At 43.5% G+C, this 25,548-nt stretch overlaps 1 protein-coding gene across 1 annotated transcript; it reads left to right on the top strand.

Moving 5' to 3' along the window:
- Positions 1-1,995: 1,995 nt before the first annotated feature.
- Positions 1,996-25,131, top strand: LOC102372212 (complement factor H-like; the record flags this gene model as incomplete). The annotated part of the gene is made up of 9 exons (XM_006039253.3): positions 1,996-2,227; positions 2,781-2,963; positions 5,967-6,158; positions 8,572-8,754; positions 11,160-11,366; positions 12,204-12,380; positions 12,835-13,011; positions 15,878-16,054; positions 24,949-25,131. Coding segments are annotated over exons 1-9 (1,711 nt in total), but the record flags the coding sequence as incomplete, so codon positions are not given.
- Between the last annotated feature and the right edge of the window lie 417 nt (positions 25,132-25,548).

Here is a 25,548-nt window from a genome sequence, read left to right on the forward strand (position 1 = left end):
TGCCAGATTTTTGAGAATTCCAGAATTTTGAATGCCAGATTTATAAGGTTATTCTGTATGTACTTCAATTCTGATATGATATATATTTATGTTTGTAAGGCTCCTGGGATTGTATTTATTGTACAGTTTAAACATTAATTGCATGATCAATTGCAACATGGCACACATTCAAATAATTTATCTACTGATAAAAATGGTAAACTAGCCACAAAAATGGTGAACAAGCATCAAAGATGTTATTTGTTAAATGTGGAATATCTTCTGTGGCTGATTTGTATCACACTTCAATTTGAATATGATGTTACAAATTGAATACTAGGGCTTAGTAGGTCCTCCAGCATTCCAGGGTTCCTTTCTCCTTGCTCCTTCTCCACCTGTGTGTGAACTGGGACTTTGCTTGCAACCCCAGGTTCTGCACTGAGACCCTGACTGGTTCCAGAGCAGCAACCAAGGCTGTCAAACATAGCCCACAGCCACCCTCAAGTAGGACAAGGCATACTTTCTACTCTCTCACTCCTGTGGGCAAAGCAGGGATGCAGTTGAAGCCCCAGCTGCTGTCCTGAATCCAGAACTGGTTCTTCTCCCTGGTTCCGTGTAAGGGGAATGTCCTTCCCTCCCATTGCACAGAACCAGGGTGACAGCTGTGCATGAAGGAAGAGAAAGAGCCAGCATACCTTAATCCATTATTGAGCTTCAGTGGCTCTTTCCCTGGCCCCTTGCATCCCAGTTCTGTGAAAGAGGTGAGAGGTTGTTCTATTGTTCTTCTACAGTGTTTGTCACATCTGAGTTTTTTCTAATATTCTTTTCAATCTCACCTCAGATAACTGCTTGATCAAACTAACAAAATACCATAATTGCTTACTATAGTCCTGAATAGTCTCTGAAAGGTATTACCAGACTTAGTTGAATCTAAGATGACCCTGAACTTAAGATAACCTCCTCAGTAATTGCATTCTACACATGAAAGATTTATACATTTATTATAATTTCCCATGTATAGAATCTAATCATTGGAAGGCCATCTTTAACAAATCCTCGCCACCACTGCAGGTGGTCAGGCAATGGGTGGGGAAAGGTGGTTTTGTGGGGGATAAGCAGCTTTCCACCTGCTTGGGACTCCCCCTGCCACCTCTGTCCCATGCCTGCCCCACCCCTGCCTCTGCCTCCTTCTTTCCCCCAGCCTCTCCTCTCCCTCCTCTCCCAGGCTTTGTTCCCTAGTTCCCCCTACAGCCTCTTCTTCCATCTCCTCTCCAGCCTCTGCTCCATGTGAGCAGGGTCTATCCCCATTCTAGCCTGGTGCACTTAGCATGGCCCCAGTTTAGCCCCTGTATCAGCTATGCAGTCTGGACACCACTCTTACAGGTTCAGATGGGGGCTGTGTTCAGTTACCCAGGCTTCAGCATGGAAGAAGCCTGCTAGCCTGGAGCAAGGATAAATTGATGGGGTGGGCAGGAGAGAAGCAGGTGTGAGAGTAGAGACTGCATAGGAAGGGGCAATGGCAGTGTGGAGCTGAGCAGCTGAGACTATGGCGCACGTTAGGTAGCGGCTGGAGCCAAAGCCACAGCAGCCACCTGTACACATCCTCCTTATACTTGATTTTAAGACCAGGGTCTTTTTCTCACATGTTAAATGGGGGAGAACCTCATCTTAGAACTGAGTCAGTACAATTTTCTAATGAATATATGTCATCAGTTAATTGTTGGAGTTCTCTTGTTGACTGTGTCTAGTCCTCATTTAGATTATAAGAACACATAGTAACTATGCCATCTAAGACAGGTGTTCTGCAAATTTATTCACAAACCTGTACCAAAGCATTCCTGGTCCTGGAGAAGAAACTGCAGATTGTCTGAAGTGCAAGCTGCTTGTGTCCAGGGTACTTATTTCCACTTAATACTTGTGGCCTTTGGAATCCACATATTTAAAGATATAAAATTAATTAACTAATTAACCTGTCTCCATTTGAAACAATAAATCTCGTTTCATTCTTTTATTGTGATGTATGTCAAATTGTGGCAAGCGTTTATATATAATCTCTTCATTGCAGAGAAAGTAAGATTTTGTGAGGAACCACAGGCCGTTCTCAATGCCAGTATCATCAGTGAAATTCAGGAGCTATATGAGCATGGTACCATAATGGAATACCAATGTAACCTCAGATTTAAAATGATTGGATCAAGCAAAATAGAATGCATTGATGGAAAATGGTCTCCTTCACCTTCTTGCACTGGTAAATTATACATTGTTCTCACCTTTAGGATTGCCATGGACTAGTACTTCATTTACATTCCTAGAGATTTTTCACAAACAGTTTTCAGTATCAGTGCCCTCAAGGGAATGGAAAACGGCCTACCCAAGTGTTTTGGATAGCCTTGTCACCAAACTGATTATGTGCAAAAAATGATATAAGAGTTGAAGGACAAACCAATATAGGCAGGAACAGCTGGAAGTCATGAAGAAGACTATTGGAAAAATCCCCATAAGGAGGAATTTAATAAAGAGATGGGAAAATGCACAGGATATGGGAAGGGAATATTATTTTTTGGTGTAGCATGAAATGAAGTACAAAGCTAGGAATAGAAAAGGAGACTCAAGAATAATTTGTCAGAAAGGCAAACATGTTTCTCTACTCTGAAAGAGTAATCCTGCATGATGCTGTCAGTAGGAGTTTTGGTGCTACATTTAATGGAAACACGATTAAGCCCTAAAGGGCTATTTTAACTTATGTATGTGATAGGTCTTATATGTAACATGTGCTTTCTTATGTATGCTTTTTTCCACAGAGGAGGTAAAAATCTGTGGACCACCACCTGTTATTCCTAATGGGTCTTCTCTCCATACAGACCAGACTGAGTATTTTCATGGGGATTCAGTGGCATATGGATGTGAAACGAACTTTGAAATCTGGGGCACTAGGGAAGCAAAATGTCTTAGTGGAGAATGGACCCCTTTACCTTTATGTGCTGGTAAACTCCATTGAGATGTTGATTTTGAGTGACATTAAAATAATTTTATATAAGAATTTAGGAATTGTATTTATCAATATTTAAGCAGATACAAGGTATGTGGCTATTTTTAAAATGCCTCTTTACAAAACATAGCTGAAACATTGTTTTTGTGCTGATGTGTATTGATTTTTTTGTGTTAGAAGGTGCTGACAGACATACAGCTCCCCACTGTAACTCATGGCACTTTGCAGGAAGTGCCATGAGTTACAGCAAACCCTGCCTCCGCCCAAGCCCGACAGATGTTCACTGTTGGGCTCTGGGGGTTGGGGAATCGAGCTGCAGTTTGGAGCACCTGCAAGTCTGTAGCCTCTCTCCCTCAGCCCCACCACTTCTCCATCTCAATCCTGACTCTGTCTTCGGAAGGGGAGGCAGGAAAGGAACAAAGGGTGCTTTGTCTGGGGTTTGAAAAAACTTTGCTGGATTGGAGCCCTGCAGAAGGAACTCCCTCTGCTCCCTTCCCTTCTCCCGTTTTGAACACAGCACTGGGAGCAGAGCTGGGATATGTCAGCCCAGCCCTGCTCCTGGTGCAAGCTGACATGAGTTAATGAAGGTGCTCTGCTTTGGAACACTTTCATCTGAACACACATGTTATGGGGATTCAGACTGTTGTGGGTTGGGGCCCTTTTAAAACAGTCTGCTGCCACGTGCTTCTGTAAGGGCATGGCTGCAGAGTGCTTCAGAGGATCGATCATGTGACAAAATGTCACCTGTGTGAACAGCCCAGAAACTTCATGAACTTTTAAAAAGTTCCCCTGAAATTGATGGGCAGTGGCATTGTGTGCAAAGCCAAGGCATAGGGATAAATCTTTGCAGCATTGTGGCCTTTAGCAGGATTTGTTTGATTTCGTATTTCAGGATGTGTTTCCAAAAAAAACAGATTAGGAAGGTTTGGAATGTAATAAAGTTTATTGTGCACTATACTAATTACTTGCATTAACTTGCTTAGATGACAGTTGACTTTTCAAAACCTTTATAGGATTTTTCCATCCATTTTTGAAGCCAGGATATAAGGAGTAAATCCCACCATCATCTCATTTTTGGACCATAGTTTTTTGTCTTCTTTCCTTAATTCTTCTGTTTAGTTTCACTGGATAACAGAAAATAGCCAACAGCATCTGAAAACTGGAAATGTTGTGTTTTATTTTTTTTCACCCTAAAATAAGCTGCTGTTTTTGCAAAAAAAGAAAAGCATAAAAAGGGGTGTGGGGATTAAAATCAGTTACATTCAAGATGCATGCCAGAGCAAGAGTCTCATCTGATGTAAGTTATCTCATAGCTGAGAATCTCCCTCCATGCATATGCAATGGGTGCATGTACATGTGTGTATTACTGAACTTGAATAAACTCTTGAGCTTATCACTCCAGAGTTTATTCAAGCTAGGCATGCATCTGCACGTGACCCCAGGAATGCAGCATGTGGAGCTGGATTTGTGCAACCCTAGCTGGTAGGGGTCCCAGGGACAGCCTACCATCCCAGGGCTGTTCCACCTGGCTCTGTGTGTCACAGAGAGGCTGGTTGGGACACAAGGGTGCTTTAGTGTGGGGCTCACTGGCAGGCAGCCCCTGCACTGAAGCATCCTCATGTCCCAGTCAGCTGGGCAGCAACTACACATGTGCTGCTGAGGAGTTTTTTTACTCCACAGAAAGATAGTACTTGTATTTACAAGTACTATCCTGCTGCAGAGTAAATTCGTTTACTCTAGCCTAATAGCTGTGCATGGGTAGATGCGAGATGTTTACTGCCATAGGTAATGCACCCCCGCTGATAGCAAGTGCTTCAGCTGGTAGGGGAGCATGGAGATCACTAGTGCCCCCCCTGAAATTGGCCCCACTGACACCGTGCTGCATGTGGAAGTGCTGGCACTTCCGCTGTTCCCATGCCGCTGGCATGCTTGGCGAGACTGGCCACTGGGGGACCTCTTCCCCGATTGCTGGCTAGCTGGTGGGGGATTTCCCCACCCCCGGTCGCCAGCTGACTGTTGGGGAACCCTGCCCCCAGTCGTGCCCTGTTGGTGCCCCACCAGACTCGGGAAGCACCACTCACCCATGTTTACTGCGCAGCTATTTAGTCAACTGCTCCATAAACGTCTCATGTAGATTAACCCATTTTGTTAACTTGAAGGGTTATGCTGCTGAACAAGAGTTTCATATGCTTTCACTACTGTTGTCCCCCTTTCATCAGAAAAAAACCCCTTATATTTATCCATAGTTTGTAAGTTTTTGTAAATTCATCTTCTACTACTTTGAACACTGCATATGCCACATGAGCATAGTTAGATGAATTTAGTTATTACAGAATCTTTTATTAGAAATCTCTGAAAATACTGATTGGGGGTAGATAAACCTAGACTTTGGAGGTCTGTAAGACAAGCATCTGGCTGGGGTCACCTGATCCCAACATTCTTTCTTGCCCAGGGCAGGGGGTCAGATTTGATGATCTTCTGAGGTCCCTTCGAACGCTAAAAGTCGATGAAATCTATCAATATATCAGCTTTAAATCATGTATGCTTCTCTGGGAGACTGATTAAAAAAGTCTTCTTGCTGGGGGAAACATGCAGCACTCATAGTTCTAAAAGCTTGATGAGGATGCCTGCTTTTGTACTTCTTACTTTACAGTTGGTGTGATAAGATAGAAAAAAATTCTGTTATTGCATACAGTAAATGGGACACTGTTAACTTACAACAAAATAACGCTATCCTATCTACAAAAAATTTATGGCTACAAGTTTATCCTATCTACAAAAAGTTTATTGCTACAAGTATTCAAATAAGAATATTAAAAAAAAATGTCTCGCATCTCTCTTTTTCTGGAATCCTTGGAAATGCTTGTTGCAACAGTAGATACAAAATTTTCACATGGGTGTGCATTCCAAAGTTGACAGAATTTTGTGAAGAGATTCGTAGTTAATAAATTATATAATGTCTAGAATATTTTAAATCTTGTGTTTGGTTTTCATTCAGATAAATCTGCTCAATGTGCAGTTCCAAGTAGTTCTGAGGCTATCTACCTTACGCCATATAAACCCAGCTCAGCAGAAAAGATTAACTTTGGCACAGTTCTAAAATATAGGTGCAAAACGGATGTCAAAAACCCTAAGGAATCCACTTGTGTGTCTGGCAAATGGTTACCCGAAATTGAATGCAAACCTAAAGGTAAGCTTTTGCATTCATATGCAAATTTGTCATGCAAATGGTTAAAGTGTTGGAGTAAATGAAGTTTACTGGTTTGAAATGCTACTAGTTTAATCATCAAAACCTAAACTGTGTATATGCTAAAGAGTAGAATGTATAGTCTGTTCCTTTAAAATTACAGAGATCATTTATATTAGGGTCATGGTGTTATTGTATGGTCCAGGGAATAGGAAAAAACAAGGTTTATTTGGTAATTTTTTATTGGAACAAGCACTTACTGGACTTAGTTTATCCAGTAAAATATAATACCAAACAAACTTGACTGCACAAATCATTTGATGTTTGAACAACTGTCTAATGTGAAAATCAGGCTTAACCCAGCACATCCTCTAAAAACCACCATTGCTTAGGAAAAATAAGTCCCTCTGCTTATACTAGTAAAATATTCTGATAAATAATCCAGGTACTCAAAAATCAGCAAATCTATCCAGCTGGGACAACACATGGAGAAAAGAACACCATAGTTCTCTTAATTCTTCTCAAATGTGAACATCGTTGTTTTCCTGGGGACAGCAAAAACTTTTCTCCCTACATTGCAAGCAATAGATTAAAAAAAATACCTGTGATTTCATTGTAGACAAGATTAGAATTAATTAATCGATGTTCTGTTTTCAGGTAGTTTTTATTTCTCCAGAAATTAGAGAAGGGTGGCTGTCTCTCCTATGCTGCTCCTTCCTCCTTCCCAGAAAGCAGGACAGAAGCTATCTGATTCAAACTATCTATAGGACATGAGTGAGAACTGGGGAAAAGAAAGGAATAGGAGCAGAAAATGGGCTGGTTGAACAAAGAAACTGAAGATAAGGGGAATGGAAATAGGAGAGATGAATGGAGGTTCAGAAAGTTGATTGCACAAGTAGATGAGAATGGGAAGCTGAAACTAGCTGGGGAAGGAGAGTGCATGGTAATGAAGGAAAGAATAGGCCTGAGAGTAAGGCAAGGGAGATACTGGGAGAAGAGATGAGAAGATGGAGGAGTGGAAATTTGTAGCAATACAGAAAGACAGGACTGGGATAGAGACAGGATGGAGGGACAAGCAATTGGGGAGTGGAAAGAAAGGTCCTATCTCTAGAAGATTTCACTTGCAACCTCAATAGTCCTTTGACCTCTCTTTCATTTCATTGTTAAACATACATTTTATACGTATAAGTTTAGATAACATCCACTGAAGAATAGAAACTTTCTTCAGCTCTCATGATAGAGAAAATAATGTGGGCCACTGAACACACCTCATTCCTTTAGAAAGAAGAGAAAATCTTATTTTCACCCCATCCCACCCATGCTGCATTTCCCCTTCTCTTTCTTAATTGTTGTGCAATGAGGTCTTTGTGTACCTAAACTCTATGCTAGGCAGAGGGAATGGATGCCATCACATATATCTCTTACCCATGCAGCTCACCAAGGAAGGGGTTGGATATGCCCCTTAAGGCATCTGGATATATAGTTTTGGCTGCAATCGAGATTTTACTACTGTTTAGTCTTTAGTATGCTTTTACCATTGGGCTGAAAGAAGAATTGTTCATCAAGGGATGCTGTTATGGAAGTCTTTATTTGTATTTCATACAATTGGAATTCACTTTGACTGAAAATGCAATTCAGTTGTTTGGGGCAATACTGTGTGGTCATGATGTAATGAAAAGTTGGCAATGGCTACAGAAGTAAGGGCATAAACACACATGACATTTAAAATGATTTAAATGCAGCTTATACCTGAAGCAGACAGACATACGAGCCTGTTAAATAGGTGTAAGCTGCCTTCAATGGCTCAGAAATGTACATGGAAAAGTCAAGTACTATTTGAACTGGTTCACTGAGCTGGTTCAATGTTTTATATGGACGCTGGGTGTTCCATGATCTGGGCTGGATAGGTCATCTAGGCATCACACACTGCTCTGCTCCTCTCTTCACCCCCTCCCACCCTCATCGCTGCAACTGGCTGCTTTAGTACCTAGCCAGAGCTTTACTGACCTCTTTTATCCTTACCTTTTCTTGGCACTTTATCAGTGAAACCCCTTGCACTGCTTTCTCAATAAAAATATCTTTCTAACAACCAGTCATGGCCTCACTCCCTACTTGATCACAGCCCCTCAGTCATAAGCCACCCAACCCCTGCTATCCCCAAAGCATCAGTGCATTGCCCACCAACTTTGTCCACTGCAATGCATGTGTGTGTCCCTTTAGCTCACTCCCATGCCCTAATATAGGAGCCAGTGCACTTCACACAGTTGTGGCCCAGTTCCTAATCTGTGATATTTTTAACAGTTCTCTTGTAATGGCCATTAAGTGTTTTATCTAATATTAACTATCCTCTTTTGTAATGATCTTTCACATGTATCATATTTTATAAGACATCTAACCCATTTTATCTTTTCTGAAGAGATTAAAAAGCAATGCCCACCTCCACCTCAGGTCCCAGGTGCATTGAAGGTAACAGAGATGAGAAACTATGAGAGTGGTGAAGAAATAGCTTTCCAGTGTTTGGAAAATTTTGAAGCTTCTCCTAGCATGGACAAAATCTTATGTGAAGATGGGAAATGGCAGTCACCACCACGCTGTGTTGGTTAGTATGACAGCTTATCTGTACTTCTTTAAAGGGTTTTATTATTTTCTTTTTTAACTGCACTCGATCAGAAGAAGTGTGCAAACAGTGGCAGTAACAAGACAATTGTTAAATCATTGTTGTGCCCGTGCATACAGAAGTTAGCAGTTTGTTTTAATATTGGACACAACAAATTGCTCTGCAGTGAAGTAATAAAAAATGAAGTAATAACAACTTGATAGTTATGTGTGAACCAACTTCTGTAGAGTTTGTTAATAATGGGTTATAATTAGCTAGAGCCTGAAAAGTGGGATTAGTTGTGGAAGGCAAAACATCTAATCTGATAAAAGTACATAATAATTACTTCTCCCAGTGAGTGAAATAAGCACCTTAAAAAGATGTTAGGCAGTGAGCATTTAATACTTGGACATATTCAGTCCTAATGCCAGTCACAAGTGCACTCTGTCAGGATTAGTCGTCATGTATTTGTATAGCATTAAGCATAACATGTCTCAATATTTGGAGATACTGTAGTTCAGATTAATAGGCTTTATAATAATTATGGCTAGATTATTTTTGTTTCTTTTCTAATATAATATTTCTTCTCTCTGAGCAATTTCTTTGACTACCTCTCTCTCTCTCTCTCTCTCTCTTTCTCTCTCTCCCCTTTCCTAGATTCTCCGGTTATTTCCCACCTTTTCAGGGAGCTGTTTTTGTTAAGTGGCAAAGCGTTTATAATGCCTCGTACAGTTGCACAATTGTGAATTGCTCTGGAATTCTGCCAGTGTTATCCCCTGCATTGGCCCAGATGTTAAGGAGTATCATTCAAATTGGGAAGTGAAAAATGCCTGAATTTGAAGTTAGCCAAAACCGTTTAACCACTTTAGCCTTTTCTTTAGAGTTTTTAAAAATCTTGTATAAATGCTGCTTAGCTAGAAAAAAACATTGACATTTCTGCTAGCAAGCAGTGGACAAGAAAATCAATTCTAAGCAAGTTACTTGATTCTTCAAAAGATAAACATTAAAAATGATGGAGGTTGTAGGTTTCAGGAGATTTGTATTAGGAAAAAAAATAGATACTTATAGTGAGAGACTTTGTGCTGGTGTATTCATTCTTAGTTCATTATTCCCTGTTTCTGTGGAACTCGTTCTGTCTTCTATTCTCTGCTAGTGAATCCAACTCAAATTCTAACCCTAACCTCATTATTCTTACCATATAGTTCAGTTTTGGAGTAATTATCATTCTCTAGTTTCTTTACAACATTTAAAGGTGAGAATAAAACATGGATGCATCTAGAATTATATTGCTTATATTTTCCATTTCTGTTAACATATTCATATTTATACTACTAGGTCCCATGATCCTAGCATAACATTATGTGAGAAATTTAGATTTCTTCCTTTATTATCCTGATTCTGTACAGAGCTGTGAATGGTTTTAAATCTCTCTCTCTCTCTCTTTCTCTTTCAATTGTTAAACCTAGTACAACTAAATAAACCTAGTGTAGTGCATCAACTCATTTCAGTTGGTAATTAATTGCTACCTAAAAAGGAATATACAAAATATTTTCACTGAAATCTGTAGTTTGGTGTACCATTAGAAATGAAAAGTTCTTTAGGCCTGCATTGGAGCATACTGACATGACTCAGGAGGACTTGGCAAATAAGTGAATTTTTAATCCTTTGTATATCTGAGGTACATGTACACCATAATATTTCTAACTCTTTCTGAAAAACAATGAAAGTATCTATATGAAGATGATCCTTGAGCACCAGTTCACAAAATCCTTCAGGATGCTGGTTCAACTTAACCAATGCTTGAAAATGTTAGCACAGTAAAAGCTTTGTTATCCAGCATGAGTGGGGAGCAGGGGGTACCAGTAATCTAAAAATGCCGGTTACCTAAGGCAGGGGTTTTCATCTGGACACGGGGTGGGGGGAGGGGGTGCCGTGTCACTGACCGCATATGAAGTGGCAGCAGCACAAGGTGGTGGATGGTGATGATCACGTGTGAGCTTCCCCCTCCTTTCCCCTCTCCCCCTCCTCCCCCCAGAGTCTGGCTGGCCAGAAATACTGGTTAATAGAGTGTGCCGGTTACTAAAATGCCGGTTAACTCAGCTTTTACTGTACTATTCCATTCCATTCTCATGACTGTTAACAGAACAATTGTAATTGTCTTCTTGAGTGATTGGCCCTAGTCATTAGCATTTGATGCATTACATTAGTGTAATGGGATTTGCCTGTTCACTGTCATTTGAAGCAAGTAATATCACAAATTTAGAATAAGTCTCCTTATTCTTCCATAGTCTTAAAAATGATGGCAATTTGTTTACATTTCACTTTGCTTTTATATATTCCACAATGTTAGTCTTGATGTGGATGTGATGGATTAATGGTAACACTGTTCATTTCTCTTTTGTAAATAGAAATAAATGCATGTGGGCTACCACCCCCCCTGGAAAATGGTAAGCTCAAACAAGAGCATCAGAATCTAGGCGTGGAGCAATCAGGACCAGTAACTTATCCAAATGGCACTGTATTAGAGTATACTTGTCACACTGGCTTTGTGTTAAAAGGAAGATCAAAGATTACTTGTAGTATGGGAACATGGACTGAAGGCCCAACTTGTGATGGTAATTTGACAATGTAATGTTTTCAGTGGTACGCCACTTAGTGGAGAAATCAACTATTTTAAACTAGAAGCTAAATTTTAAAATGGTAACTCCTCACTTATTGATGGTCTTTAGAAAAACACTTGCTGAAGACTTAATTTTTTTAATACCATAGATTTGTGTAGACTTATGTCACATCTGGGTTATTTGAGGGAGATGCTTTAGGAAAATACTGATTGAGTGAAGTCCTTACATTTTTTAAAGGAGGTTTGGCTTTTAAAACACATTTGCAAAGTAGGATTCCAAGGATATGGATTTCCTAACCTCACTTTGCCATGAAATGTGTGTGAGACTTTGGGCAAGGACCTTAAATCTGTTCTTTGATAGTTCATCCTTAAATGAGGATAAGAGCAATTCCTTGCCTCTACAAGGCTGTATGAATATAAATCAGTCACTTCTGGCAGGCTGCTTTGCTCTGATAATGAAGACACCTATGAGAATGCCTGAACACTGAGGAATAGTTATGCTGATAAAACAGACATTCTCTTGCATAAGAGGTCCGAGGCAGAGAAGTGACTGCAAATACAAGCCTTGCTGGGGGGTAGGGGAGCCGTAGAAACTAAATTGCTTCAACAACCATCCCCTTGGTTCAAGACTTAGGGTCTTGGTTAATTTAAATATCCATAGGTTGGACTTTATTTAGATTAGCTGTCATGGGTATCCATACACCATGCTACAAAATCTTTAATTAAATAAACTTATAACTTTTAACTGTGACAGGGTTATTTTTACATGGTATGGTGGATATTTTACCGGACATTTTTAATTTATATTAACCTGTTGTGTGTACCTTTTTAGAAGTGCCATGTGGAAAAGTTCCAAGTGTTCGTCATAGTCTCCCAAGACCCGGAACAAAGAATTATTATAAGACTGGTGAAACAGTACGTTATGAATGCAAACAAGGTTTTAGTATTCGTGGAGAACAGAACATCATATGTCAGGCAGGAAACTGGACTAAGCCACCTACATGTGAAGGTATGGCATGCAATTTATGTCAATAACCTAATCTTTTATTATTCTAGACACTAAAATATTATAATGAGTTGCCAGATGGGGAGGGCCAATGAGTGATCTACACTTACTTAAAATAGCCCCTCTCTAAGCGTTAATGCTTTTGCTGAGGAGGAATGATGCAGTGAGAGAGATGTTCTGTCCTCTGTCTGTGACTTAGGCCCACTCTGTGCTCCAAAGTTTTGCCAGTTTGCATGTCATTCTAGAGGCCTGGTTCTGCAGTCCTTTTACTAAAAATGTGTTTTATGTGGGGAGGGGCATGGAATAAGGGCCTTGTTTCCTTTTTCTTCCTGTTGAAAGTTTGTCTCATAACTTTTGTTTTGCAAGTGTATTGTGGGTCATATTATGTTTCCTGAAACTAAGATTTTGTTTGGTTGTTTTTCTCTATTGACACATTCATGTATGTCTCCCCTTCCAGATGTAACATGTGGACCTCCACCTCAAGTCGCCAATGCTGATTTTGTAAGCAGTAGACCTCAGAGGTTTGCACCAGGAGCCAAAGTACAGTACAGATGTCACTCAAATTTTCAGCTTGTAGGATCAAATGAGGTCACTTGTGAAAACAGACAATGGTCACAAGCACCAATATGCCAAGGTAGGAGTTTGTGTTTTTAGTCAAAACAAGTAAAACCAGATGTGTTATTGAGGCATGGGAGCAGGTTAAGGGTATTTATTTTGTGTATTTTACATGTGGAACCTGCACTATTGCATTCAACCCCCAAAACTGAAGCAGGCACAGGAAAGGCAGGTCGAAGATTCCCACCCATTCTTCACATCAGTCCACAAAGTGGAACAGGAACCATGAGGAAAATACATACCCATAGACATATTCTGGTCTTATACAACCATATTCTTGTGTGTCACTAAATGACACAGGTCATGAGGTCTTACTGAAAGTTTAAAATTCTACAGGACATCATATTTTGGGTAGATATTAGAATCTAAAAGACATATTTGATATATATTATTGATATGTAGTATTGATTGCTTGCCACTCAAATATGACTGAATACCATTACTCAGCAACAATGAATACAATGGTGTGGGAAAAAATAGAAGTCAAAAGTGGTAAAATTATTTGCATAATTATTACAAATATATAAAGGCTAATTGAATGAAATAATTCAATGCAGATAAACTGTGTTATTGTTCATCCTATTGCGAACACAAATTTTCCAGAGTGTAGGTGTTGTGTACAGTGCTTATGCTTACTTCTATATGACTATACATAAAATTAAACTTTGTATGTGAATAGGATCAAGCCATAAGGGGTAAATTACTGCTAGAAAAAATAGCCTTATAATAAAGAACATATCTTGTAATAAACCACAGCCTAGAGATGAACCCTAGCAGATGTGTATACCCCATCTCAAAACTAAATTAATTTGTAATGTTTTAACACTGAGGACTAAAAGCCACTACAGATCTTTCTGCTATATTCCTGGCATCTCTGGATCTATTGATCAGCCAGCATTTGGTCCTTTTGCACCCTCTTCCTCTTTTTTCTTTTCCTTGAAAAACTGGCTTCCCTGGAATTGGTGAAAGAACAGCATAACCTAGAACCTGCTATCTGATCCAAATACAGTTAGATCAAACTTTGTCTTGTTAACTAAGAATATGGTTGTATCTCCCAAGCTGTAATCAGATCAGAAAGTCCTCAGAGCTGAAAGGTGATTTAAGCAAGAAGTGGAGACCCCATCCAAAGACTAGATTCACTGAGTACAGTGGTGTACCAAGGGTCTCGGGTGCCTGGGGGTCAACGCTTACATTTGTGCCCCACCCCCTGTCACACCCCCTGCAGATGATGGCAGCAGCTCTGGTGGTGGGGGGATAGGGATTGGCAAGCACCGATTGGTTACCGCCTGCAGATGCAGCCAGCAGCGTTGTCAGTGACCAATCTCAGGGGGCACCTGCACCTGCGTGCACCCCCTACAGTGGCCGATTGGAGGTGGGAGGGTGAAACTGGAAACTGGAAGTGCTTCCTGTGCTGCTGCCACCGCTTCCAGTTCTGCGGCCTGTCGGCACCTCCTCACAGCCCTGCACCCGCCCCAGCCCCACCTCTGCTATGCCAGTGGCTGAGTATATATTCTGTATGAGGTCTCTCCTGAGATTCTCCCGAGATTCATCCAAAATATTCTCTGCACATATATAACTATTCCATCAGGTTGAGTCAAGGCAGTAGAGAAAGCATCTGGACTGTCATTTATAATGGACTCCGACAAAGTTATTCCCCTGGCTATTGATGGACAATGGGAGGGAATATAATTAAAATAAACTCTGTTCTGTGGCTGGGCTGTAATCCACTAGATTAAGTCTTGTGGCAAAACTCCAACATTTTACCCACATGGATATTGTGCAGGTACCTGATAAAACTCTACAAATTGTAATATCTACCTGCTCTGAAAGGTGGGATGGGTGGAGCCCTCACAGGCCGTGTCCAGACAAGCGCAGCCGTGCAGTATGTGGTGCCGCAGGCACATCTGTTCTGCTACATAATGCATATTCAGCTGTTCTCCATGCTGCAAGGGAACAGTGCATGGATATCCAAGGGTCAAAAAATCCCATGCAAGAAGAAGTGGAGTGGCACACACAGGGGTAGTGTGTGCCACTCAAAATGGAGGCCCAGCTGGCCAGAGCCATTATCCAGCTGGCAGCTAGGCTCTGAGCAGCAGGTTTGCCACAGCTGCAGTCCCAGGAGGTCCCCAGTTAAGGCTGCTGGCCCCAGCCTCCCCTACCCCACGGAGGGTAATCTGCTGTGTGCCAGAGGGCACGTGGCACAGACACCCCCGGAGACAACCAGCAGTGGCACAAGGTGTCCTGTTGCTAGTTGTCCCCAGGCAAACAAACATCCATGCTCATGTGGACACAGCCACAGTGTGTATTGTAGCTGCGACAGTCAGCAGCAGCTCTCCCTAGTAGCAGGCTGGCTATTACTCTTATTTTCAATAACCTATATTACAGACTTCTGGATTCTGCTTCTCTGGCTTGTTTATCAAGATACAAATAACACAGATGTGGTGACCAGCACTGTGAAAAGATCATATTTCCCAATCAACACAACTATCCTGGCAAAACTCCCAGTAGAGAACAACACGCAACTATAGAACAGAGCTTTCCTTAGTTTACATCATGCCATTTATGTGGATAATATAGCAACAATCTATATATTATAAAATAAAAAGTTGCTTCCCCTTTTCCTCTGTCACATATAACAATGTACAGAACATATTTCCGCTTAGTAGGGTCAGGTTTCTCCACCCTTAAAGCAAAGATGTGCTTTATCTGGGGCAAGAGCATCAAAAAAGGCCCATATTTCCATATTTTTCTGTTAGAAGTTTGTCTTCCAGCTTTTGTTTTGCAAGTATACTTTGTTCAATGAGACATAATGTATTTTCATAAACTAAGACACTACTTCAGTAGCGTTTTAATACTGGCATCTTTATCTATGTCTTCCCCTCCAGATGTAAGATGCGGACCTCCACCTGAAGTTGTCAATGCGGATATTATACCTACTGACAATGAAATGTTTCCGCCAGGAACCAGAGTGCAGTATAAATGTCACAGAGGCTTCCGGAGTGTGGGATTAAGTCAGGTCATTTGTGAAAACAGAGTGTGGTCACAACCGCCAACTTGCCAAGGTAGGAGTTAGTGTTTTTAGACATGGTGAGGATGGGGATACATGTTAAGATTTTCCCTTTGTTGTGATCTTCCCTCATGCACAGCTAAGTTCAGCCCCACAAGGAGGGCTGAGCACAAGAAAGGTTGTGAGGGAGGGTATCAAAGACTCCATCCATTCTCCACCAGAACAGAAATGTCCACCAGAATGGAATAGGAAAATTTTGGAAATACTGTATGGTGGGATATAATTAAATGACACAGCTCATGAACCCTTACTGAAGGGTTAAAAATTGTCATGACGACATATTCTGGGTAGGCATTGGCATCAAATAGGGCTATGCCCCTAATAAAATAATATTCATGTCCAGTTTCAATAAAAAAGCCAATAAAATCAATAAAAAGCACTTGGGGAAAAATTTGACTGGGTTATAGTTAATACTACCTCCCATCGGTGAGTTTGTCTGATTTTAGTAAAAAGCATTATGGTTCTTTATGGTAAAATCAGGATGCTTGTCCTTAGAGTCTTCAAGATTTAGATCATGATTTAGGCCATAGATGCATGAAGAGAGTAAACTGTGAGAACTGAAACAGGAGTTTAAACCTGGAACAAATCTTACAGTTGCAGTTGCATTCAGTTGACCAGGCTTTGTTTGCTTGCCATGAGCAAGAGCAGACTAAGAGAGAGACCAGCCCACACACTGCTGCATTCTAGGATAATCATTTTCCAGGTTCTATGCTCACTTTTAGTATACTTGCAGCTTTTCTTCAATTAAGCCAAGTAGTCGTTCTCCCCACAGTAGCTTGTACTATCTCACATATAGTTACTCTGTATGCTTTCTGACCTCCGCTGTTCTGGATTTCTGACAACCATATATCACCTCCCACCTTAAAATCTGGTGTACAACCAGATACTGCCCTTTCTGTGTTTGTCCTAGATTGTTCAGGGAAAGAACTTGGGGCTTTGAAAGGCAAGCCTATCCTTCATTTTTCTACAGTTACCGAACCTGATAACAGTAAGGCTGACTCTCAGCCACTGAACACATGCACAGATTCTAGACCTCTTTATGGCCTTCTGTTGCCTGGGAAACATGACATATAATGAAAAATTGAAAGAATTAGGATGATTTAGTATAGGGAAGAAAAGACTGAGAGAAAGTTTGATAACACACTTCAAAGCCCTTAAGGTGCTGAGGCAATTAGCAGAGGTCATTGCGGGACCTGGCTTTATGAGCACTCATGGTGCTCTGGCATTGTGCCAGAGGACTGGAAAAGGGCCAATGTGGTTCCCATTTTCAAAAAAGGGAGGAAGGAGGACCCAGGAAACTATAGGCTTTTAGTCTTACCTTGGTCCTGGGTAAGCTTTCTGGGAGAATTATCCTGGAGCATGTCTGCGAGGGGCCAGCAGGGGAAGATTATGCTTAGGGGCAACCAACATGGGTTCGTTAGAGGCAGGTCCTGTCAGACCAACCTGGTGGCCTTCTAGGACCAGGTCACAAAATCCTTGGATGCAGGTGTCACGATGGACATAGTCTTTCTGGACTTTAGGAAGGCCTTCGACACTGTCTCTCACCCCATTCTCATTAAAAAACTAGGAGACTATGGCGTCGATACCTACACAGTCAGATGGGTCACTAATTGGCTGGAGGGCTGCACCCAGAGTCTGGTGGTGGATGGATCTTATTCGACCTGGAGGGATGTGGGCAGTGGGGTTCCACAGGGCTCAGTCCTCGGGCCCACAGTGTTCAACATCTTCATGAGCAATTTGGACGAGGGGGTAAAAAGCACCCTGTTCAAATTCACAGATGACACTAAGATGTGAGGAGAAGTCGGCATGCAAAAAGGGAGGAATAGGCTGCAATTGGACCTGAACAGGTTACAGGGGTGGGTGGATAAGAACAGGATGGGTTTTAACACTGACAAGTGCAAAGTACTGCACCTGGGGAGGAAGAACCAGAGAATATCTACAGGCTGGGGAACTCCCTTCTCATCAGTGCAGAGGCAGAAAAGGATCTTGGAGTCATTATTGATGCCAAAACGAACATGGACCAACAGTGTGGGGACACGGTCAGGAAGGCCAACTGTACCTTGTCATGCATCCACAAATGCATCTCAAGCAGGTCCAAGGAGGTGATCCTCCCCCTCTATGTGACACTGGTCAGGCTGCAATTGGAGTACTGCATCCAGTTCTGGGTGTCGCACTTCAGGAGGGAAGTGGACAACATGGAGAGGGTCCAGAGGAGGGCCACTCGCATGATCAGGGGACAGCAGGGCAGGCCCTGCAAGGAGAAGCTACGAGACCTGAACCTGTTCAGCCTCCACAAGAGAAGGCTGAGTGGGGATCTAGTAGCCATTTACAAACTTGTCAGGGCAGACCAGCAGGCATTGGGAGAGTCCCTGTTTCTCCGAGCACTACCAGGAGTGAGAAATAATGGTCACAAGCTGGCAGAGGGCAGATTCAGTCTAGATCTCAGGAGGCACTACTTCACAGTCAGGGTGGCTAGGATCTGGAACCAACTTCCAAGAGAAGTGGTGCTGGCTCCTACCCTGGGGGTCTTCAAAAGGAGGCTGGATGAACACCTTGTCAGGGTTGTTTGACCCCAGTACTCATTCCGGCCATGGCAGGGGGTCGGACTTGATCTACTCAGGTCCCTTCTGACCATACCAACTATGAAACTATGAAATGATGAAATACCAGACAGATAATTATAAAAAGGATAGAGACAGACTTTGTGACTGTTGGGCCTAACAGCAATGGCCTCAAGAGTCAGCAGAGGAAATTTAGGTTGGAGATTAAAAAGACATTTCTCTCAACAAGGGTATGTAATCATTGAAACAAGCTATCTAGAGAAGCTATGGACTCTGCATCCCGGGAAATTTTCAAGAGCTGGGTTGGACAGACACCTGTCTGAGATGGTTTAGTCAGGGATTATACAGCCTTGATCAGTGGTCTGGACTAGATGACTGTAACAGGTTCCTGGTCCCAGTAGTGGCTGTGATGCTTGCTGGTGGCCATGTTTACTCTGGGTGGCTGTGATGCCCACTGGTGGCCATCCTTACTCTGGCTACCTGGGTTCCCCCCTCCATTTTTCCCCCCACGTGCCATGCCTTAATGTAGATATTTAATTGGGAAAGAGAGGCTGTCCAGGATCCCCACTGCAAGCCCTTGTCTACAGAGTCTATGGTCTCGCATAGTTATTACCTTAAGAGCTAGATTTGTGGCCTCTGATCTGCCCTGTAGTCATGCTCTTGTCTCACAGAAGTTACCATTCCATCACACGCTTGTTGGGATGTCGGCCTTCTCACCCTCTGCCCCTTTTCACTTGCTGGGCCATCTAGCTCAGGTCCACTGTGCCGGACTCAGCTTCTGGACACCAACCTCTGCCTTGCTCTCCTGGGCTTTTATCTCTACCACTCCTGGGCTGTGGGCCCCGGCCCTAGACTCTGACCCTCTTTGGACTGTGGGGTCTCTAGTCCCATCTCTGCCCTGGCTCCAGGCTGCAGGTCTCTAAATCTTGCTTCACCTCACCCTGGTGCTGGGCACCCAGCCCTGAGACTTGCCCTCTCAGGTTACACAACAGCACGCACCCTGTTCCAGGAACCTCTCTGGCACTCTAGGACCTCATTTCATCCCTAAGAGTCCAGACCCCAAACCTCCAGTATAAACTATAGCAAAACCTAAGCCCGCTCACTATAACGTAAACTAGCCCTATCAGGGGTTCAAACCCGGGTCACTGGCTGCTCCACCAGGCTTCCCCCTACCCTGTGCTGTATTCCATGCAAGTGGGCAAAATCCTGCCTCCATTACTCCCAGGGTCATCCAGAGGTTTCCCTATGATCCTGCCCCAGAGATCTTTCTTCAGCACCATCTAGGCCAGACTGACTTCCCAGGCTCACCCACAGTTTTTATATGCTCCCTAAGCCATGCCTCCTTCTGGTCAGGTGATGCAGCAGCCACACACAGTGGCATTCATTCTGAGCCTAGTGATCTCCCTGCCTTCCCTTGCTGCTGCTTAGTTGCTAGTTTCTGGCTAACACTCTGTTATCTGTTGGTTTGAACTTTTAACTGCTAGCCCCTGACTGGCTGCAGATGTGCCCTTTTCCTTGATGGGCAGCTTACTGTCTAGGCAGCAGTATTTTATAGCTGCGTTCCCTCTAACAGCTGACCCCCGATTAGCTGCTTGGCTCTAGCTGCTGCAGTTTCTTCACTTAAAGAAATAGGAGCTCTAAGCTCCCTGTTGCAATGACCAGTGGCTTCCCTTCCAGCCCTACATCCCTATGGTCCTTTGGCCTGAAAAATCTTCTTAGGATCTGGGCAAGGAAAACAGCAGAACCATGGATGTATTACATTGCAAATAGCCCAGGCAGCAGTGAGAGGCCTGTAGCAAGGTGAAGGCCCTAAAACTTGCCTGGTAAATAGCAAAAGAAACCTTAACTGCTGCTCAGGAGTTGTCCATGCTGCAGCTTCTTCATATGATCAGTTCTGTCCTGTTAGGGGATGCCAGGATATAGGGAAAACCTGGCCAACAACGTAGCCAGCAGTACAAAGCCTTGCATGGTCAAAAGACATTTTGAAGAACAAGGGCCTCCTCACCATCTATGAACCCTCATTTTTCTATGCATCCCAAGGGGAAGACTCAAGGTCCCCTTCATCACCATCTCCAAATAGCTTACAGCCCTCAGTGTTATTCCAGTCACCACTAAAATTGTAGAAGATAACTCTATGTCTATGCATTTTTTCAGTTCACTGTTAAGCTCATGCCAGCTGTATCACTGGTGGATGGGAATGAATCCTCCTTTTGCAGAATGTTTTTCCTTCCCTTACTCTTGTAACAATGGAGATGCCCAAGATTCACATGCAGAGGCTGCCAATCCCACCTCTCCTCTTTCCAAATGCTCCCGTCCCTGGAAGGGCCACCCACTTCAGTATATTACAGGGTTGCTAGCAGGCTCAGCAGGTGGGTAAGATTGAAACCAGGATTCTTGCCAGCAGACTGCTCCTATTAACTGTGATTCTTTTCAATCTGGTCCAGCAACCATGGAGAAGTAGCCTTTCCTAGGCAGCTGATTACTCAGACTGAGGGAACATGTGATGTCCTGATCTTGAGGCCAAACTCGGTCCTGAATGTTATAGGCTCTTCCAAAAGCAAGACCAGAGCAGGTGTTCCATACTCTGTGTTTGCCCACTTTGTCTATGTCATTAGAATAGCCCCATTTTCACCTTATCTTTTCTCCTGACAACTCTTGTTTGAATTGTTTCTGAACATCTTTAGGTTATCCAGACTATTTCTGAGCCTGCAGATAGGTGTTTGGCAATACTAATATTTACTCATTCATCGTGTTGTGGTACAACCACATTTCCATTTAGACAGCTACCAATGTTTTCTTTTTTAAGTGGTTCTCTTACAACACGGATGCTTTTTCATTATCTCAGCTGCAGTTTGTCCATACAGTGGACAAACAGCATGTCTTCAGTCTTTCACATGCATATTATCTTCATTGCAACTATTCTCCTAATGTCCATGCTGCAATCCCAGCCCCAACTTCCCACAGCCTCTGCCCCTCCTCCCACTCCCTCCAGTCTCTGCCTCTTTCCTCCCCCTCCTCCCCTAGCCTCTGCCTCTTCCCTACAAACCCCCTCGGTCTCTGCTCCTTTTCCACCCCCCCCCCCAGAACACAGCATGTAGAAGCTCAGCCTCTGCTTGTCCAGGCAGCAGTGCTGCAGCTCCTGGTGGCTGGGCAGATAAAGCAGCAGTGTTGGAGCTGCTGATTGGCCAGGCAGGGAGAGGAATGTCCCTGGGCTCCATGCCCATCCGAGATTCCAGCCATACTGTACCTGATAGTAAGGGAAAGGGAAGTGGTGGGCAGGGGGCAGAAGCTGCAGAGGAGAAGTGGAGGTCGGGGGAGGAGGCTGCTGTGAATCTGACTCTAGCCCTGACCTGGGCTTAGAGCTAGTCAGATCCGCAGTAGCTGCCTGTTCTTCTTTCTGTTCTGTATGCAAATATAAGCCAAGAGGCTTTTCTCCATATGCTGACTGGTGGGGTGCAGGGCGGATCTCATATTCGAGTAAATATGCCATATAGTCACTGAAATATATTGCAAGAAAGGAATATGGTCCATAACATCTTTGGTCCACATTTCATAGTATCATAGAAAATGAGGTTTAGAAGGGACCTTGGGAGGTCATCCAGTCCAACCTCCTGCTCAAAGCAGGACCACCCCGAACTAGATCATTCCAGCTGAAGCTTTGTCTAGCTGAGTCTTAAAAACCTCCAAGGATGGAGATTCTAGTAGGAAACTTCTTCCTAATATCTAACCTAAACATCCCTTGCTGCATCTTAAGACTGTTGTGCCTTGTTCTGTCATCTGCCACCACAGAGAACAATCTAGCTCCATCCTCTTTCGTTCACTATTTCAGGTAGTTGAAAGCTTCTATTAATTCCCCTCTCAGTCTCATCTTCTCTAGACTAAATTAGTCCAGTTCCCTCAGTCTTTCCTCATAAGTCATGTGCCCCAGTGCCCTCACCATTTTTGTTGCCCTCCACTGGACTCTCTCTAATTTTTCTACATCCTTTCTGTAGCGGGGGGGGGGGGGTGGGGGGTCAAAACTGAACAGTCCTTGACTTACAACTTTTTGAGTTACAGCAAATGGTACTTATGACCTTTATAAATTCACACCCTGTTTCAAGGTTCTGACACAGGTCCCAGCTGGTAAGTCTGGTGTGGTAGAAGGGGAGGGAGGAGGAAAGGGGCATGGCAGGGGGCAGATCAATCCCCCTGCAGCAAGTGGGGCTGGAGCTGGGACAGGGGCTGGGCCAAGCACTGCCCAGCCAGGGCTGGGGTGGGACGGTGCCCACTGCTGCTCCCACAGCTGGTCCAGGAGGGCATGGAGGGGCATGTGCTCCCAGATCTGCGTGGGGCAGGGGAGGCTGAGGCTGCACCAGGCTGCACTCTGGGCTGGCAGAGGGAGCTATGGGGGGACTACGATGAATTTTTGGGTGGCTGCAGCCCACGCATACCCTCCGCTCTGCCGCCCACCCTGCCCCAATCTGGGGACACTCCCCCCATGCCCTGTTGCTGCCACTGCTCACCCAGTTGGGGTGGGGCGTTGGGGCGGGGCGGGGTGGGGAACAGGACGAAGCTGCAGCTCATCTAGGAGGCACAGGGAGGCTGGGGTAGATCCCGCCAGTGCACGCTTGGCTGGGTGAGCAGTGGGAGGGCATAGATCCCACTCCCAGCGCCTTCTGCTACTCGCCCAGAGTGCAGTACAACACAGGCCTGACCCTGCTCACCCCACACAGATCTGGAGGCCCATGCACCCACCCCCATGTCCTCCCAGACTGGCCGCGGGAGCAGCAGTGGGAGCTGCCACACAATCCTCCAAATGAGCAGCTCTTGGACCAGTGGTGTGGAGTGGCTGGGGGTGGGCCCCCCCCACCTCCCCACACTTCCTGCCTTCCCATGTGCCTTGCCTTGGTTGGGCAGTGCTTGCCCCAGCCCCAGCCCCAATCCCTCCCTCGCTGCAGGGGGCATTGATCTGCTTCCGCAAGCCCCTTCCCTTCCCCCCTTGCCCCCACCACAACAGACTTATCAGCTGGATGCAATTGTGTCAAGCATCGTAAAGGAACCAATCCCCCATTTATAACATTGTTCCTATGGGAAAATTGGTTCTGAGTTAAAATGTTTCAACTTACGATGCGGTTTTCGAGAAGGAACAAATTGCATCATAAGTCTGAGGACTGCCTGTACTCCAGATATGGCCTCAACAGTGCTGCATAGAAGGGAATAATCATTTCCCTTGACCTGCTGGCAACACACCTACCAATTCAGCCCAGTATGCCATTGGCCTTCCTGGCAACAAGGGCACATTGCTGGCTCGTATTAGGTTTATTCTCCACTGTAACTCCCAAGTCCTTTTCTGAAGAGCTGCTGCCCAGCCAGTCAGCCCCCAACCTGCACTGATGCATGGGATTATTATGTCCTGAGTGCAGGACTTTGCACTTGTCCTTGTTGAACCTCATGAGATTTCTTTTGTCCCATTTCCCCAATTTTTCTAGGTTACTCTGAATCCTAGCCCAACCTCCAGCATATCTACTATTCCCCACAGCTTGCTGCCATCTGAAAACTTGCTGAGGGTGCACTCTATGGCATCTACCAGGTTGTTAAGACATTGTACAAAACTGGCCCCAGGACTGGCCTCTGGGGCACTCCACTTGATAGTGGCTGGCAAACAGAAATTTTAGAAACATTGCTGTTGGCAAACACCAGGCTGGGATTGTCATGCCATTTGCATATACCTGTATTAACAGTTAGAAAGGTTTAGGCTCAGCCTCAGGGGGTTTGGATCTACCCATACTTCAGCCAGTTCGCTGTTGTGAACTGGGAACCAAATTGATTTGTCCAAGTCTAAGTTTCCCTAGATCTGGAGAGTTGTCATGCTCACATTTTATTCTTATTTCTGACAGCTTAAGTTTCCATGAAGAATCCTATCTCAGTAGACAGGCCTAAGCCTCCTTTATACTACAAAAGATAAACCTTGATATTACATGTTTTAAGTTATGTGTTACCTGTTACATCTATGAAAACCTAAACTCCCTAAGACTATGTAACACTTACTTTCTGTAACAGTGTAAAGTGTTGCTTTGGGAATTATCATTTTTTCTCTTAAACTCCTACTGATATATAGTTGTAGCCATCATTATTTTGCCTTTGCATTGCATCCTAACTCAAGGAATTTCACAGTCGATAGTTGTGTTGCCCCTCTGCAATGAAAAACCTTCTGATAGGTAGGATTGGTTAAATGAATGAAAGCCTGAAGAGGATTTTCACACCTTTCAACCCATAAATTGACCATTTAAATTGAAGTTCTTTTTGTATGTGTTTCAGTGTTTGTAAGGGTCCCTGAATCTCTTTTCAGATGCGACATGTGGCTCTCCACCTGCTATTGTTGATGGCTGGATTGCAGATACAAAGAGGGAACGGTATTTTCCTGAAGAGATCATTCGTTATCGGTGCCAGCCAGGTCAGACCCTAACCGGACCTGCAAGAATAGTATGTAAGGAAGGAAACTGGTCACCACGAGGAACACCAGAATGCAACGGTATTTTATTTTCCTGTTTTTTAAAATTGCCTGCTAGTGAGGATATTGTTGGAATTAAAAAAGCATCTCCCTCAATCACATTTACTTCACCATATCTCTGTTTTGTTATCATCCACAGGCTTCAGGTAGTTGGTTTTCCATGCTTGTAAGTGATGTTTAAAGTCTTTGAATTCTACTGTATTCTCAGTGTTAGATTGAAGAGGAGTGTACTAGAGGGAAAGACCTCACATTGACCCATATGACTGTGAAGTTTAATGCAGACAAAGGCAATGTGCTACACCTCAGGAAGAATAATAAAAAACACAGATACAACCTGGGTGTTACCTGGCTAGACGATAGGCTCCATAGAAAAGGATCTCAGAGCCTAGATCACAGACTTAATATGATTCTGTAGTGTGATGCAGCTGAACAACAGGC

Source organism: Alligator sinensis, unplaced genomic scaffold, assembly GCF_000455745.1.
Source record: "Alligator sinensis unplaced genomic scaffold, ASM45574v1 scaffold1415_1, whole genome shotgun sequence".
In the NCBI taxonomy this organism is placed as follows: domain Eukaryota; kingdom Metazoa; phylum Chordata; order Crocodylia; family Alligatoridae; genus Alligator; species Alligator sinensis.